At 38.9% G+C, this 16,536-nt stretch overlaps 1 protein-coding gene across 9 annotated transcripts in view; it reads left to right on the top strand.

The window, feature by feature from the left end:
* The window catches only part of plcb1l (phospholipase C beta 1-like), a 147,272-nt gene that overhangs the window by 115,296 nt on the left and 15,440 nt on the right, over positions 1-16,536 (top strand). For all 9 annotated transcript variants that reach the window (XM_067482582.1, XM_067482581.1, XM_067482577.1 and 6 more), the window contains 16 exons: positions 2,090-2,236; positions 3,221-3,378; positions 5,018-5,100; positions 5,348-5,432; positions 8,376-8,550; positions 9,916-10,002; positions 10,453-10,523; positions 10,742-10,838; positions 11,131-11,215; positions 11,579-11,703; positions 11,837-11,991; positions 12,108-12,272; positions 13,385-13,484; positions 13,590-13,694; positions 13,784-13,899; positions 16,174-16,309. In XM_067482582.1, coding sequence (XP_067338683.1) covers positions 2,090-2,236; positions 3,221-3,378; positions 5,018-5,100; positions 5,348-5,432; positions 8,376-8,550; positions 9,916-10,002; positions 10,453-10,523; positions 10,742-10,838; positions 11,131-11,215; positions 11,579-11,703; positions 11,837-11,991; positions 12,108-12,272; positions 13,385-13,484; positions 13,590-13,694; positions 13,784-13,899; positions 16,174-16,309 — 1,890 coding nt within the window. The remainder of the gene's footprint in view (positions 1-2,089; positions 2,237-3,220; positions 3,379-5,017; positions 5,101-5,347; positions 5,433-8,375; positions 8,551-9,915; positions 10,003-10,452; positions 10,524-10,741; positions 10,839-11,130; positions 11,216-11,578; positions 11,704-11,836; positions 11,992-12,107; positions 12,273-13,384; positions 13,485-13,589; positions 13,695-13,783; positions 13,900-16,173; positions 16,310-16,536) is intronic.

Here is a 16,536-nt window from a genome sequence, read left to right as displayed (position 1 = left end):
GAGTGCTCTGACCATCCGATTGACAAATACACCAGTAAACGCACTTCCAGTGTCATATCTTAAATTAGCCCCGGCAGTTTCTGCTTGTAGCAAACCATCCTTGATGCCTGTCTCAGGCTCTCTGAAAGCGTGCCCTTCTCTGTCCCAGTGACAGATTTCCCCATGTGAAGTATTTATTTAGCCTGAGGAAGTGCAGCCATCTGCTTTGCAGAGGGGTCCAGATCTCCACGTCACCTTTATATACACACACACACACGCGTTTCCTCTTTCAAGGACACTCATGCATGTAGAGATACCAATGAATCATTGAGTAGTTATGTGCGTACTGAACATATATTTGTAAAACACATGCCTTCATCGGCTCATTGAATATCAGATATACAAATATCTTAAGTCAGAGAAAATGGCTGCTGTCTTTTGTTTTCTGCTCTCTTTGACACTTTCTCTCTTACTTTCTGTTTCTCCTTTTTCAGTTTGGAAAGTCTGAATATTACACTTTTAAGTGGTCTCTTTAGCGCAGTATCCTTTATTGTCTTTGAACTATTTTTTTATCTCTGCTCACCTATACATTCCTACATAGTTAAGATGGCAGATGAGTAAAATACTAAACGAAACAAAACACTTCAGATTGTCCTGAGTGGACGCCAGAATATATTATTGCACGTTCATTTGCAGTGATTGAAGAGAGGAAGCTTTTACTCAGATTTTGTCTCTATTGTTTTACAAGTTATCCTTATAACTAGATGGCATTACTACTGCAGTTCCTTCTCAGCTCAGCTCAGCAAAGTTAGCATTATGACCAAAAGCCCGAATTTTTCATTTGACTTGAATGTAGCCTTTCGTGCTTTTTCTCTTTTTTTGAGAGCTGACTTCACTTTTTAAATGTCCCCTTTAGAATAATACTTGTAGGTTCTCACTCAAGTACACCTCTCATCCTATCCATGTTAACACCATTTTCCTCTGCGTGACCTACAAATGTCTTGGGAATCTGGTGTAACTCTTATGTCTGTGTCTGTGTGATTGTGTGTACAGAGGTTAGGCCTCAGCCCAGCAAACGGAGGTCCTGGTAGTCAGCAGGGAGTAAGATGCTGAGAATGACTGAGCTCAGATGTCACAGCCAGCAGGCTGCGTTAATTAGCCCAGCAACTCTGCAGAGGGCGGCACTGCATTAATTAGCATAAAGTGGCCGGAGGGACCTGCTGCACCTGTAGAGCTTGCATCACTTAGCATATTTAGTATAACGTCAAGTGAGTGTGTACGTAAGAGGATGGAGGAGGTTGAAAGTGTTATACCCTTGCTGCTTGCTATATGTTGTACAAAATATAATCTATGCAGGTATGGTGTGTGATGCATATGATAATGTGTATGGAAATTTAAATCTTGTGCCTGGATGGGTGAAGATGTGAGCTTTTTATCTGGTGCTTAATATTTATTCAGCATTATTCACTTTCTCAAACATGTGCCGTGAGGATATGAGCTTGGCTATGGCAGCAAAAATTTACCAGAGTGACCTTGACAAACAATCAAAACAAGGAGTGAACCATATCAAGACTGGTTCAGCTGTTTTGTTTTGTTTTTACACTGTATGAATCATTAGTAAAGCCTGGACTTTAGAAAATCATGTTTATATTTCAAACTGTTTCCTGAAAACAAGAGCCTATAGTGTGTGTACACATAAACACAAAAACACTCTAGATATATACATGAATCTTCAAGATCTTTGTGAGTTGGAATATAGGTATACAACACCATAGGACATGCACCTTGTTTTTTTTCATACAGTTTAAAATACTGCTGATTTTCTATATGTTTGATAAGGTTAAATCCAATAGTTACCTCTGATAATGTCTGTCAGAATTTCTTCCATTGTTACGGGACTAATACACATTTGTTGCATTAGTTTGTTTTTGAAGCTTTTCTGAACATACAGCATAGTAACTTCAGTGCTTACATTTATCATAGTGAAGGAATCTGTCACGGATTGTAAAAGTGTCACTGTGTTTTGTTTTTAATAGTTTATGGACAGCAATGAAAGTCTGTTGCTTGTTGATTGACTATCGTGTCTGTGTGCTGCGCTGTGTCTGTGCAGGTCATATATCGGTGGAAGGCTTTTCCAGATATCTGAGTGGGGTGGAGAACTGCATCATCCCCCCCGAGAAGCTGGACCAGAGTGAAGACATGACCTTCCCCCTTTCCCACTATTTCATCAACTCCTCACACAACACATACCTCACAGGTGCATACATGCATCAAGACACAAGTCAATAGGCTGTTGTGTATGTAATGAGCTCTCTCTGTCTCGCTGTCTGGTTTCCACTCACATGAGCACAACTCAGCACAACTTGATTTTACTCATCAGTTGCACACGCACATCCTTCATTCTTCAACACATGAACAGATCACTTGTTCATTTAGAAATACAATTATGGCTGCACAAGTGAATACACCCGAGTTTATACCTTGCAGGTCAGTCAATCAAATGCGGTGGTGCATATCAGGCCCCCTTTTCTGGATTTCTTCTCAAGAGGTTATCCAATCAAGTCATGCTATGAAACTCGATTCATTGATATTCATGAGTTAAATATTTCTTTAGACTGGTAGTCTCAGTAACTGGCTTCCGGCAGTGCACAAGCATGGGCCTTTTTTCTTCAATGGATATTAGAATTCATCTATTCAAATCTATTCGGGGGAGGGGGAGGGGGGTTCCAGAGCACCGAGTCTTTCAGATGAATGAAATTTTTTCAGCAATGGGGGAAAAAGTCAATTTCTGTAGTGGGCCAGTCTCATAGCCAGTGAAATTAACAAATGATAAAAACAAACAATTTTTGATTCTCTCCTCACATCCTTAGGTATTTTCACAGTAATACACAGGCAACAGAGACTTCGGCCTTTGATGTGTATGCATTTTGAGAATGTCTATCAAAATAAGAGACAGAAAGAGTGACAGAAATGTGAGAAAACAAATGAAAATGGAAGTAAATAACCCTCTCATTTTCACAAATGTCCCTTCATGCTGCACGGAAGCGTGCTGCTAATGTGAAGAGATAATTGCTTTACTTCCATTCTGGAAAGTGGTTGAGTTTGTCAACTCTCAGCAGTGGTAAACTCCTGACTTTCCCATCTCAAGTTTAGACAAAGTTCAGAGTTACAATACTTCTGAGTACCTTAAACCTGCTTTCTGGATTACGTTTATCTATGGTTTCTTGTGTGTGGAGTGCAGCTGGACAGCTCGCAGGGAACTCTTCAGTGGAGATGTACAAGCAGGTTCTCCTCTCAGGGTGCCGCTGCATTGAACTGGACTGCTGGAAGGGTCGCACCACAGAGGAGGAGCCCGTAATCACTCACGGCTTCACCATGACAACTGAAATCTCCTTCAAGGTAACAAAGTGACAAGCAGTGAGACAGGGATGTAGACAAAGGGTTGGGTGGGGGATGGGGAGCAGAGGAAGAAGGAGTACAGCCTAAATATTCTGTGAACATAGGTTTAAGTGTCAGCGACATCTTCAAACATGCAAGCTCAAAAGAGTTTTTAACCTTCCACGTTTAGTCTAGTTTCGCATTTGTATTTGAAAGAGCAGATTTAGTAGTTTTGGTGCTTAGATCCCTTTCTTCTGTTGTCATGCTCATAGAATAGATGTGTGTGGCTTTAATGATTTAATTCTTAAGATACCAGTGCTAGTTTGTTTGGTGACACTTGCTCCAATAGAGCAAACACTGTCTGAGCAGTGACTTTCTCAGAAATAACTGAAGCAACAGTGGCATATTTTTAAGCTTTAGTTTAATACCGCAATGCAGTCTCATGATGCACACAGCACTTAACTTTCTCCTTATCTAACAGGTTAGCGTGGCTCATATCTTTGTGTTTTTTCACAGAAATAATGTCTTGGTTTGCAAATGCTTGGTGGTATACACTAACGTATATGTGAGTGACCATCTGAATCCGGTGCAGGAAAGGTAGACTCTGTCACTGCAATTGAAAGTTTGTTATTGAATGTAAATGTCTCTAACAGAGTTAAAGAAGGCCTTTCGGTTTTATACAGCAGAGAACAATACAGGCAGAGAGACACAGAAACAGGCTAAGAACATAAGTAAGAGTGAGTAAATAGAAGAGGTGGGAAAACCAAAAGTGGGGCATGCAAGCAGCAGATGGCAAATATAAAGGACAGAGGCACACACTGAATGGCCCTAAAGAAAAGTACCGGGGGCACCTAATTGAAGTCTCAGAAGATGAGAATGACATAAATAAAAGAAATAAAAAGAAATAAATGCTTTGAAAAATGGTGTAAAAATCAGAGTAGGTGTTAGAGAAGAAGAGAGAGCTAGGTGGATGGATTGATAGAGAAATTTTAAATCTAATGGGAGTAACAGAAGAAGTTGAGTGATCCTAATGGAATTACTCTGAGAGTGAAATACAAAAAAATTAAAAATTAAATAGAGTTGCAGAATACAGGATGGAAAAGACCTACAGATGGAGAGGGTTAAGTTACAGAGATTTTTATTAGAGGAGATGGAGCAAATGGAAATGAAGGCAATAGCCAAAGTGACACCAACGTTAATGATGCTGTAATTGACTTAAACAATGAGAAGCTTTGAAAATTGATATCAGATGTTGAAGTGCCCATTCTGGAGTTGGGCAATGACACCATTGCATCTCAAATCCACACTTAAAGTTATGTTACATGGATAAAGAGAAGTTTGTTATTGAAGATGCAGGATGCTTTTTCATGTACATAACGATAATATTTTATCGTTAAAATTTACAACTTTGATGTCACGCTGACACATGAACATGACACACAGCCACAAACATAGTTCCAGCATTGGTAGCCACAATAGACCAACATTTGATGCATTCAGAAAATGTGGAATATGATTTGGAAGCTGGATATGTCTTTACGCCATATTACTGTAGAAACCAATGTTGACTCCCATCTATTGCGTTTAATATGCATTAAATTGCAAACTTATTTATAATTATCAAATTATAATTGCATTATTTTTTTCTCCGTATTTTTAGGAGGTGATTGAGGCTATCGCAGAGTGTGCCTTCAAGACATCGCCGTTTCCGATCATCCTGTCTTTTGAAAACCATGTTGACTCGTAAGTCAGCAGATTGCATCCTGTCACACATAATGATCAACCTTATGGTTTTACATCACTAAGCCCAAGCTGCCGACTTGTTTGTATCAGGTGTGCAAACATCTGCACAGCCTTAGGGAGAAGGTTCTCACTTGTTGCAATGACTTTTAAAAAGCCTTTTTAAATTGACATGCTGTACATATTCTGTGTATATTGATATCTAGAAGAAAGGTCATGATTGTGTGTGTTTTTGTGTGATTATTCCCAGACCAAAGCAGCAGGCTAAGATGGCAGAGTACTGCCGGTCAATATTTGGAGATGCACTGCTGACAGATCCTCTGGAGAAATATCCTGTGAGTAAACACACAATGCACACACACACATGCATGTTCTCACACACACATTCAGACATTTTTTGCTTTTTCGTTTTATCAAATACACACACACAGAATGCAGTCATTTGATCACATGCATTACAATTTATCTATGTTCGTGTGTCTTTTTCTTACATTGTAGTATGTCTCCATCAGTTGTTAGCAAATTTTGGCGTCTTACATTGACCTGTGTTTTTAACCTTCTTTATTCATGAAATTTAGTTGAATTTAAAAAACATTGTATTTTTTATATGCAGCAACATACTGACATACCCTTTAGCACCTGCCAAAAAGTGTTCTGTCACTCAAGTTACGATTCCAAATAGCCTACTAGCCTTTATTTCTGTCTCTCTCCTGTTTCTTGTTCTATTTTTTTAATCACAGACACATGCATACCTGTGGCTATTTACGTGCCACAGAAACCAACATGTAATGATACATCTCACAATCACCTCTCTGTTATCATGGCAAAGACTGCAAATGACAGCCGTGTAACATTAAATGGAAGTGTTTTACGCTGTAATCTAAACGCGGCTTTTCTTGGCAGCGCTTTATCTCTCTCTCCTCAGTTGCTATGACTACCACTCAAAAGCTTGCTTTGTCCCTTTGTGGCCAAACTCTTCTTTTTCCCCAACAGCATGTTTGTGTGCAATGACGCAGGCACTTGCGTGAAGCAAATGTAGACACTTGTCGCACAAGCTTTCTCAGAGATATTCAAACACTTCTCATGGTGCCTTGCACACACACGAAAACATGCACACAATCCTGCACACAGCACATGTATGTACCTTAACATACCACCTACTCTGTTTGTGTTATTCACAAGGGATGTCTTGTTTCTGATGGTATAACACTATAGCGGAGCTGAAGTTCCCAGTAGTCAGAAGCAGCTTTATCTCAAACATGCAGGGAGCTCCTCAAGCAATGCTGCCTGCCAAAGACACAACCCTCTGAGAATTACAGCTTTCTGACTGGATTTGACATTGAAGTATTATCAGGGAGAAGCCTTTCGAATTGAGTGGCAGGGGGAAAGGAGAGAGGGAGATATGAGGAGACAGACACCAAGGGAGAAGTTAGGGAGAGAGAGAAAAAGACAGAAAGAGAAAGTGCTGTTGAGGAATCAGATTTCTACCTCAAAGCTTGTAATAACTGGAAAAGGTGAGTGCAATGACAACCACTCCCCTCTGGCACATAGTCAGAGTCGTGTATACAGCATATCAAATTGGATATCAGCTTCGTTAGTCCATAAGGGCAGGGACAGATACTGTGGGGTAATATAGCTAGATTGGTTCCAGCTAAGTCTTGGGTGAGAATAAAGAGGATTACGTTTTTTTTTTTAGAAACTTGAGCTCCTCCTGTATCTTCTCTCCACAAAACTATCATTCATGTTGAATAGAGGCTGGTGACTGTGTGTTTGTGTGCGCATGTGTGCCCGTGTGTGTGTGTGTGTGTGTTTCCATTTAAGCTAAGAATAGAATGCACTGTCAGAATAAAAAAATCGGAAATCACTTAAAATTAGATAATAACCAAATAACTAATGAAATAAATAAAAGAAAAAAAAGCTATTTTTTTCTTGCAGTTCACTCTTGTTGAGGATTAGATTTAAGCAGAATTGGCTAAGAGTAACATAGTCACGCTGGTAAAAGGCAAGCGGAATTGGGAATAATGTGGGCAGAGAAGCAAGTGTGAGCTAGCATTCGAGGTCAACAGCATTTCACAAATTTAGGTTGACACGTGGAGTATTTTTATTTTGTTGAACCCAATCACAGTTCTTGCACTTAATGTAAACCATGTACCATCAGTCTTGTAATAATAAGAGCCAAGTAAGGCAAAAAGATCTGAAATAATGTTATTTAACTACATTTCAGCACTGGTGAAATATCAGTGTTTGATTTCTGTTCTACTACATGTATCGATGCCCTCTTTTCACCTCCCTATTAAATAAACGGTTTTGGTACGGGGAGGGCGGGGGGGGAGTCAAGATGATGTGTCACATCCCTCTTGGAGTGTTGGTACTGTTTTCATTAAAGCGGAACTGCTTGTGTGATGCCAAGGCAAACAGGACATCTAATCTTTATCTTATCACTTTCCAATAACAACAGTGGAAAGGTGTAGATAGATGTGTGTGGCAGCTGGGAAAAGAGGTTATTGGACAGAAAGCCTTGGCTTGAGTTTGGTGGATGAATCACTGTTTCCTGCTCTTGAAAGAAAGCAAGTGAAAGTAAGAATGATTTGAAGTTTTGCATATGTTTTTACTATAAATGTTATAAACAGTGGTTGTGTGCGTATCCAAGCATCACTGCTGTTTTTCTCAGTTGGTTAATGCATTATTAATATCCCTAAACACTATGATCCAAAAGCACTGTACCCCATAAATAAATCAGAGACCTGCCTTCTTCTAGCCAGTTCCCCTGAGCGGGTGTGTGTTTGTGTGTAATGCAGAGTTTCCCTCCAGGAAGCTGATTTTAGCGTGCAAGTGTGTTGCGAATGTAAACTTTGTAGTTGTTATATTAACAGACTTTGTAATGCTTAGCTCCAACCCTCACAGTCAAACAAGCTTTACTCAGCAGAATCTTCCCTGTTAATTTTCAACAGGATTTTCTTTTAACTAACACAGATTTACATGTTAAATGACTCACTCCATAAAACAACTTCAGTGTTTCCTTCCTGTAATTGTCTTGAAACTTTAACCCTCAGCCATAAAACCAATTTTGAATCCCGATGATTGTTTTCCTCATTTCCTTTTGTTTAAAAATTTTTTGCTATCCCAAGAAAAACCCACGTTCATCTGTCGTCCAACAGGTCCTGCAGTCACATAATAAAGCATTACATTATTCTGCAGAAGCCTGTCTTTTTCTTTAGCTACCTTGCCCTTTAATTATTTAATAACCCCTCTGCATCTATTTCTTTTCACACTTTCAGCTAGATTCTGGTGTGCCTCTGCCTAGCCCAATGGAGCTGATGGGGAAGATCTTGGTAAAAAACAAGAAGAAACACCCCAAGACAGACGGAAGCACCAAGAAGAAACTGTCAGAACAGGTGTCCAACACCTACAGTGATTCTTCCAGTGTTTGTGAGCCCTCCTCCCCTAGTGCAGGTTTGGCACTGCCTTTAACACACATACTCACGTGCTACTAACAGAGCCATCAAGTCACACTGGGACACTTGAGTTATGATATTTCAGATATACTGTAAAATGTAGCGTAACCCCCTGGGTCCATAAGTGCTAAGGGCCAACACCTCTGTGTCATCCAGAAACTAAATCACTAGAGTGAAATGGGGCTATTTCTTATCATTTATCATTTTCATGGCCATCTCCACCAGCTGAAGGTATTATTGGTTATTAGATGCACTCTCTGTCAAGCACACAGAACTGCTGCTCACTGGGGCAACTCATATTTTTATGTAGTTGTTTCTTTTTGTGGGTAACAGTATAGCTGGTGATACATATTTATATTCATATAGATGATGCATATTTATATTTTCACAGCTCTTCTCTGGTTTAAGTTTAATTGTATGGTTTATGTATTGGTGTTGTTACATCTTTGCAACATGTTTTGCATTCTATGTATGTTTTATTTTTTGAGCTTTACATTTTCTAAACTTTCTTTGTGTTTTTATGTTCTGAATATCACACAGCGGTAAGTTGTAATAGTGATCAGTCAGTGTCAGTTCATCTTGATGTATGGGCTGCAGGCTTGATTCTTACACCAGCACACACTGCCCCCTGGTGTAAGAAACTAAGCAGCACGTGTCCGGTTGTTAGGGTTAGCTAAGGTTTGTTCATAAGGTTTCATATGTGGTGAGGACAAACGTCTAAAGTATGTTATTCTCCAGAACAAGCAAAGAAAAAAAACTAACTTTTGATTTTAATATACTGCATTAAAAGATGTTTACCATCGAACCATTCATGTGACTTGATCATCATCCGGCGTGATCAGAATCAGAATCAGAAATTGCCAACATCCCAGATGCTCCATGCCAAAGTAGGAAATTGTGCATATGAACTTGACATAGAAATATAAAAAAGAATAAGATAAAAATAAAATATATAGTTAAAAATGTAACTCCCAGGATAAGCCAAAAAACCACACAGGGAACAGGGAAAATAAATTGGCGAGTAGCTTTTCTTCAGCACCCAGAGATTAACACAAAACTATTTACAGAGACTGAAATTGTAGGGGGGCAAACACACTTAGCAATTTTAAAACTGGGGTGAACAGCCCAGGTCTCCTTTAGAAAATCACACCCGTGGATCAGTGTAGCTCTTCTTCAAAGTTACACAAAGATTTTTATTGTTATTCCCTGTCAAGTTGATCTGCTTATTAAAGACCAAAAATGTACACAAGTTATTGTGTACTTACAGCACAGTAACTGATTTAGCATAGTACTACAGTGCAGATATGACATGACATAAGACCCCATAAAAGACTAAGTACTAAAGTCTGTGTTTTCCGAACAGGTTCAACCAGAGAGGAGATGGCAGAATCGTCACAGCACTCTGAGGGCACTGAGCTAAGCCTGAGACCACAGGGCAGAAAGTCTATTGGTGAGGCACACGTAGTTCATGACCTCAGACTCTTTAGTAGAGCCCTCATTAAGGCTGGTGCACAAGCTATAGGTCAGTTTAACCATGACAATGTTAAAATTAATCTTCTCAGTCAACGTGACCTCATAGAGGAAATCTTTAGTAGATCTCTCATTATGTGGGTGCAGAGGCTGTGTCAGCTTGACCAAAACAGTATTACAATGAATTTCCTTAGTCCACGAGCTCCATAGTTTGGAACCAGTGAAAGCCGTGTTTATGTCACTGCTTAAAATGTAATGGAGGCAATTGGCTTCAGATAAAGGTGTGTTCAACAACGGTTTAAATACATCTGCTCAACCTTTGCATTAAGTCAGTGAAAAAGTCAATTAATTTTGCAGATATTTTTTAAATGGTTCTTTTAGCTCTGTTTAATGTGATTTTATGTGACCAAACCTGTGTCTTGTTTTTAAGGTGAAGTGGAAGCAGAAAGTGAAGAGGAAGATGATGACGATGATGACTGTAAAAAGGGATTAATGGATGAGGTGTGAATCTTGCAACTGACAGTCAGTCTAAGTAGTAGCAGTGCTTGCAGCTCCAAGTGATGTTGATGTTATGTGATGAGGCTGCCCTCTATCGTACATACTTGATAATACACTTAAATCCTGGTGATGTGTCTTTGAAGTCCTCCTCATGGTTTTCAGTGATTATACCACTACGTTGCAGTATATTTAAATGTTTGTGTATGTGTTTTCATGTGCAGGGCACAGCAGGCAGTGAGGCATTTGCCACAGAAGAAATGTCCAACCTGGTCATTTACATCCAACCAGTCAAGTTTAACAGCTTTGAGGCTTCCAAAAGTAAAGGAACATTGCTGTACAGATACAACTTCTCCTAGCCTATATCTGATAAAATGAAAAGCAAGATTATACCTGTTTCCTAAATATTCTTGTATATCCTATATTAAATAATATCTGAGAAAGCAGTTGCCTGACATTGGATTAATTACTAACTCACTAACACTTTAGCAGAACATCTTTAGTTTAAGTTTTTTTACTGCGTAGATAAATATGGACTTTATGTTTTTTAATCTATAACCTGACCACAAAATGATTCTGATCAACATATCATCATTACCATCATTGCCTGCAGAGATCAATCGCAGCTTCCAGATGTCATCCTTTGTAGAGACCAAAGCTTTGGAGCAACTGACCAAATCTCCTGTAGAGTTTGTTGAGTATCCTTCCCAGCTGTACTGAAGCACTGCTTTGCAAAACTAAATACAATTACAGATGTTTGAATCAGATTTTAGATTTTGTACAATATGTTTTTAGTTTCACTTGTTTTACGCCTTTGGGTAGTGATTTAAACACGCTGCATTATGTCCTTGATGTAAGTCTGTTTTTCATCACTTTGCTTTAGTGACTAATCTTGCTAAATACAATTAATAATAGGATAATATGCAGAGGATTGAGTGTAATTTGAAACATGTAAATCACGTAGTAGATGTTTTACTGCAATATAGTACTCCGCAGAAAAGATGGTGGTTGTTGTTTTTTTGCAGGTGATGCAGCCTTGTCCTTAACACAGCTCTTTTCAGATACAACAAGCTGCAGCTGAGCAGGATCTACCCTAAAGGCACTCGAGTGGATTCGTCCAACTACAACCCTCAGCTCTTCTGGAATGCTGGCTGTCAGCTTGTTGCCCTCAACTTCCAAACCATTGGTGAGGGCAGAAATTGACATAATTATTCTTTTTTCATACTGTATACATTTTTTTATTACTTCACAAATTATTTATTTATTGTGTTGCTGACTGGTGCAAAAAAGCCATTAGCTATTCTGTTCTCACTTTACAGATTTGTCCATGCAGCTGAACTTGGGCATGTATGAGTACAATGGCAAATGTGGCTACAGGCTCAAACCAGAGTTTATGAGACGGCCGGACAAGCACTTTGATCCTTTTACTGAGAGCACAGTGGATGGGATAGTAGCCAACACGCTGTCTGTGAAGGTGTGTGGATATAGACCTTGTTTTTGGTGCGTGCCTGCTCTAAGCTCTCACTTCCAGCGTGTTAATTTCTTTTTTCGTTCTATTGTTTTCTTTTCCTCTCCACCCCTTCCTTCCAGATCATCTCGGGTCAGTTTCTGTCTGACAAGAAAGTAGGCACATATGTGGAGATCGACATGTTCGGCTTACCAGTGGACACAAAGAGGAAAGCGTTTAAGACCAAGACATCTCAGGGTAACGCCATCAACCCTGTGTGGGAAGAGGAGGCCATCGTCTTCAAGAAGGTGAAACAAAATGAATCCGTTTTTATTTCATTGTTTAAGACTGATAGAGGTAACCACTTTTAGTGCCCATGTGGGTTAACAAACTGAAAAATTTAGTCTTTAGCCCTCAATAAACAAATACAGGTAAACCTTGGTATAACTGTATGTCAAAGAATACAAAAGCAAAAACTACACTATTTCCATTAAAGATTATGTTAACTTAATTTCATGTTGTCCCCACTCGACCCCAATTCAAAAAATGTTGGGACGATGTGTAAAACATAAATAAAAACCTATTACAATGATCTGCAAATCTCATCAACCTATATTTTATTCACAGTAGTACATAAACAACATAACAGATGTTGAAACTGAGATACTGTATTTTCCCATTTTAGTGGAAAATATTAGTTCATTTGAATTTGATAGCAGCAACACATCTCCAAAGCTGGAACAGAAGGGACAAAAGGCTGGAAAATGAATTGCTGCAAATTAAAAACAAATGGAGAAACATATGCTCCCATCTACACAACGTCTGTTTCAGGGAAGGCCTTGCATACAAATAGCATGACATGCTAAACCACATACTGCATCCACCACAACAGCATGGCTTCACAGGAGAAGAGTCTGGGTGCTAAACTGGCCTGCCTGTGGTCCAGACCTTTTACCAACAGAAAACATTTGGTGCATCATAAAAAAAAAAAAAATCCAGCTCCAGTCCAGGACTGTTGAGCAGCTAAATCCTGCATCAGACAAGAATGGGACAACATTCCTTTCCTAACACTCCAGCAACTGGTCTCCTCACTTCCCAGATGTTTAAGGACAGTTGTTAAAAGAAGAGGGGATGCTACACAATAGTCAACATCACCCTGTTTCAAAGTTTTTGAGATTTTCCATGAAATGGTAAAATGTCTTAGTTTCAAAATCTGATATGTTGTTTATTTTCTATTGTGAATAAAATATGGGTTGATGACATTTGCAAATGTTTGCATTATGTTTTTACTTACATTTTACACGTTTTTTTAAATTGGGGTTGCATAAAACCATGTGTAGAAGCAAATTGAAACAGATTTAATATTTCAGAAAACATTGGCTCAGTAGTTTCATTTTGATGCATTTTCTGGATGTTTTAGGTTGTCCTGCCCACACTTGCTTCATTAAGGATAGCTGTGTTTGAAGAAGGAGGGAAGTTCATTGGTCATCGTATTATTCCTGTGTCAGCTGTCCGTCCAGGTGAAAACATTCTGTCTCAACCATGGTGTTATTATCTGAATTTCTGTTTGAAAAATCACCTCAGTTTGATGATTGACTAAAACTAATGTTAATAAATCTCTGCAGGCTATCACTACATCAGTCTAAGGAATGAGAAGAACCAGTCTCTGACTTTGCCTGCCCTGTTTGTGTATGTAGAAGTAAAGGACTATGTCCCTGACACATTTGCAGGTAAGTCGGTTAATTTATTTCATTGAAAAAAAAAGAAGTCATTTGCAGTTGTTGCAAAAAAGCTTATTTGTTGTGTTGCTTTTCCACAGATGTCATTGAAGCTTTGTCCAATCCTATCCGCTATGTTAACCTGATGGAACAGAGAGCTAATCAGCTGGCTGCTCTCACTCTAGAGGAGGGAGGAGAGGACGAGGGTGACAAAGAGGTGTGTGTTTACTAGTGTGGTAGTCTCTCCATCACCCATGCAGCTCATCTCAGACACAGTAAGTGTTTTTGTTTATGTGAGGGAGGCTTTATTCCACTGAACAGTTGCTGATTAGGATGAGTTGTCACTCTACCAACTGGCTGTTCCTCACTTTGTAGAGAACTAACTCTTTTAGAAATGTAGACCATATGTTTGGCAGAATGAGAGGATGTAGAGTTTCCTTTCTTTGCTAAAACATTATTAGGATGCAGTTTAAAAGTAAGCAGGATAAGTAGGTTTTTGACATAACTGCAAAGTACTTTACAACCCACACCCATTTACTGCACTACTGGCATTAAAATGATAAATTATAAACCACAGTTTATTTCCTTAACAGGCTCTCATAGATATTATCAACACATATTGTTTTTAATTTCCTGTTCCTTTGTTACAAACTGTTTTGCGACATTATTGTTGCTGCTTTTATTCTTGCCTCTTCCAGATTTAACCAACAGCTTCTGATTCTAGGTTTCAACTTGGGGGGAGGTCAGTTACACTGTGTGATTTCATTGTACTATGTCTTAAAGTGCATACTTTCCAGGGAGTGACCATTTCAAAAAGGGAAGTTCAGGTTAACAGCTCAAATCAAATAATCTTCCAGGATTGACATCGTATGCAGAAAATTAAATATTGTGTATTATATTGCACTGCAGCATATTAATAATGGTTTAAATAGTTATTAGTTATAATTATTGAAAAAACCTTCACTTGTAGTCATAACCTCAAAGAAAAGGATCACCAAAGTATTCAGTTGCCATCAACCCAACAGAGTTTTAATATTTAGTTTATTGTTGATATTGTTGAAGTGGATCACTTTTGATGATCAGCAATCTTCTCTTTGATTCAGCAGCAGCACTTTTCATCAAGTTCTGTTAAACTAGCTGTAATCTACAGGTCCAGCACAACAAACAGAAAAAGTTAGCAACTAAGTGGCAAGCATACGTTGCAGCTAATGAGCCAGGTATTGTGTCTAAGGAGGGAAACCAAAACACGGTGAAAATTGAAACTGATAAGTTGCACTTAAATTTGCAGATAGAAACAAAACTGGATTTATACTAATGTTGCTTCACGAGTGCTAGATGAGTAAATAGGAAATCAGTTGTTAACACCATATCAACGGTGATAATACTTGGAGTTTATAGTTGTCAAAAAGCAGTTATTGCAGGTTCAAGTTGAAGTCAGACACTAAGAATTTAACACTAGAAGCACGTGCTTATTAACTGGTCTGATGCATGTTATTCACTGCACACTGGGAATATGCCAATATAAGATTTAAAACTAGAATTAACTTTAGTATAGCATTCAATATGAACACGACCTAAATGCCAAGTTTTACCAAGGCACAGCTGCTTCAGAGAATATGGCCCTTTGCTTTGTTCCAGACAGACATGAATTAATGTAGGTGCAATACAACAGGGAACAGAACAGATTTCTAAAGTTGAAATTTGAATAAATGTAGGGTTAGTTGCAAGACTGGGTTATCTGGGGTTGTTGAAAAGGTGAATGTAAAGAAAGGGTTGTTCTTAAGGGCCTTTGATTTATTGGTTGATATGATTACCAATGAGGATGGCCAGCAGAGAGCTGTGTTCATGCTGTGACCATGGCAACAGTCAATAAAGGCAACTGAGCTTGTAAAGGCAGTGCACAGTGTAGGGAGATGAAGGTAGAGTGGGCAGGGAAAAGAAGGAGACCATTTGGCTAGTGTGACTGCAGCTGAGCATTAACCTTTCAGAGATAAGAGCATATAGAGATTCAGCCAAGCCTGCAGGCGAAATTAAGATCTGCTGTAGCAGCAATGCTGATAGTGGGTTATCAAAGCTATGTCTACAAACTACTCTGCAGGACACCGGTACCTTTGCAGACTTCTGAAAAGAGTTATCAGCTCTCAAGGAAATTTTTGTTCCTTAAAACAATTCTCCATGCATGTATTTTGAACATTAGAACAGGTTTTCGGAGCCTCTGGGCTCGTAAAACAACAGATATTCACTTAATCTTAATCAAAGAGGAAGAAAAATTACTGCACTTTGCAATTTTTCTAATTGCAGTGATTGCAGTAAAGAAATATCTTGTGGCAAATATCTGTGACTAGCAATAAGTTACAAGATTTTAGTTATTTTCTATTACGTTCTGCACCGAGATTCTTTTCAATAGATTCAGTGGCTGGCTGCATATTTACAGATGTGCTGCCTAGATTGACCCAAATGTGTGTGTGTGAATCCTTTATGTGATGGACAGGTGGAGACAGGCAGTGACGTCCTATCAGAATCTAGGATGGACCAGAGAGTGACGTTGCCTGCTGAGAACGGCCTGAGCCACACACCCATTATTGCCCCAAAACCTCCTTCGCTAGTCGGCCAAAATCAATCTGCAGGTGCTAGATCCCATCACATGTGTAATAGTAAAGATTTCACACAGGTTCCATTGTACATGGAGTCAAAGTTTGATGAACATTGTTCTTTAGCTCTAAACATTACAATAACTTGCTTCAAACACAACTTGGTTGAAGAGTGTACTTCTTATAAAAGTATAATGTTAAATAAAGTAACAGGTAATTTTTGTGAAATGCTCTAATTAATATTCTGTCTTTAGTCATGGTAT

This window comes from Channa argus, chromosome 17 (genome assembly GCF_033026475.1).
Source record: "Channa argus isolate prfri chromosome 17, Channa argus male v1.0, whole genome shotgun sequence".
Lineage (NCBI taxonomy): Eukaryota > Metazoa > Chordata > Actinopteri > Anabantiformes > Channidae > Channa > Channa argus.
This window is presented reverse-complemented; position numbering and strand designations above follow the sequence as displayed.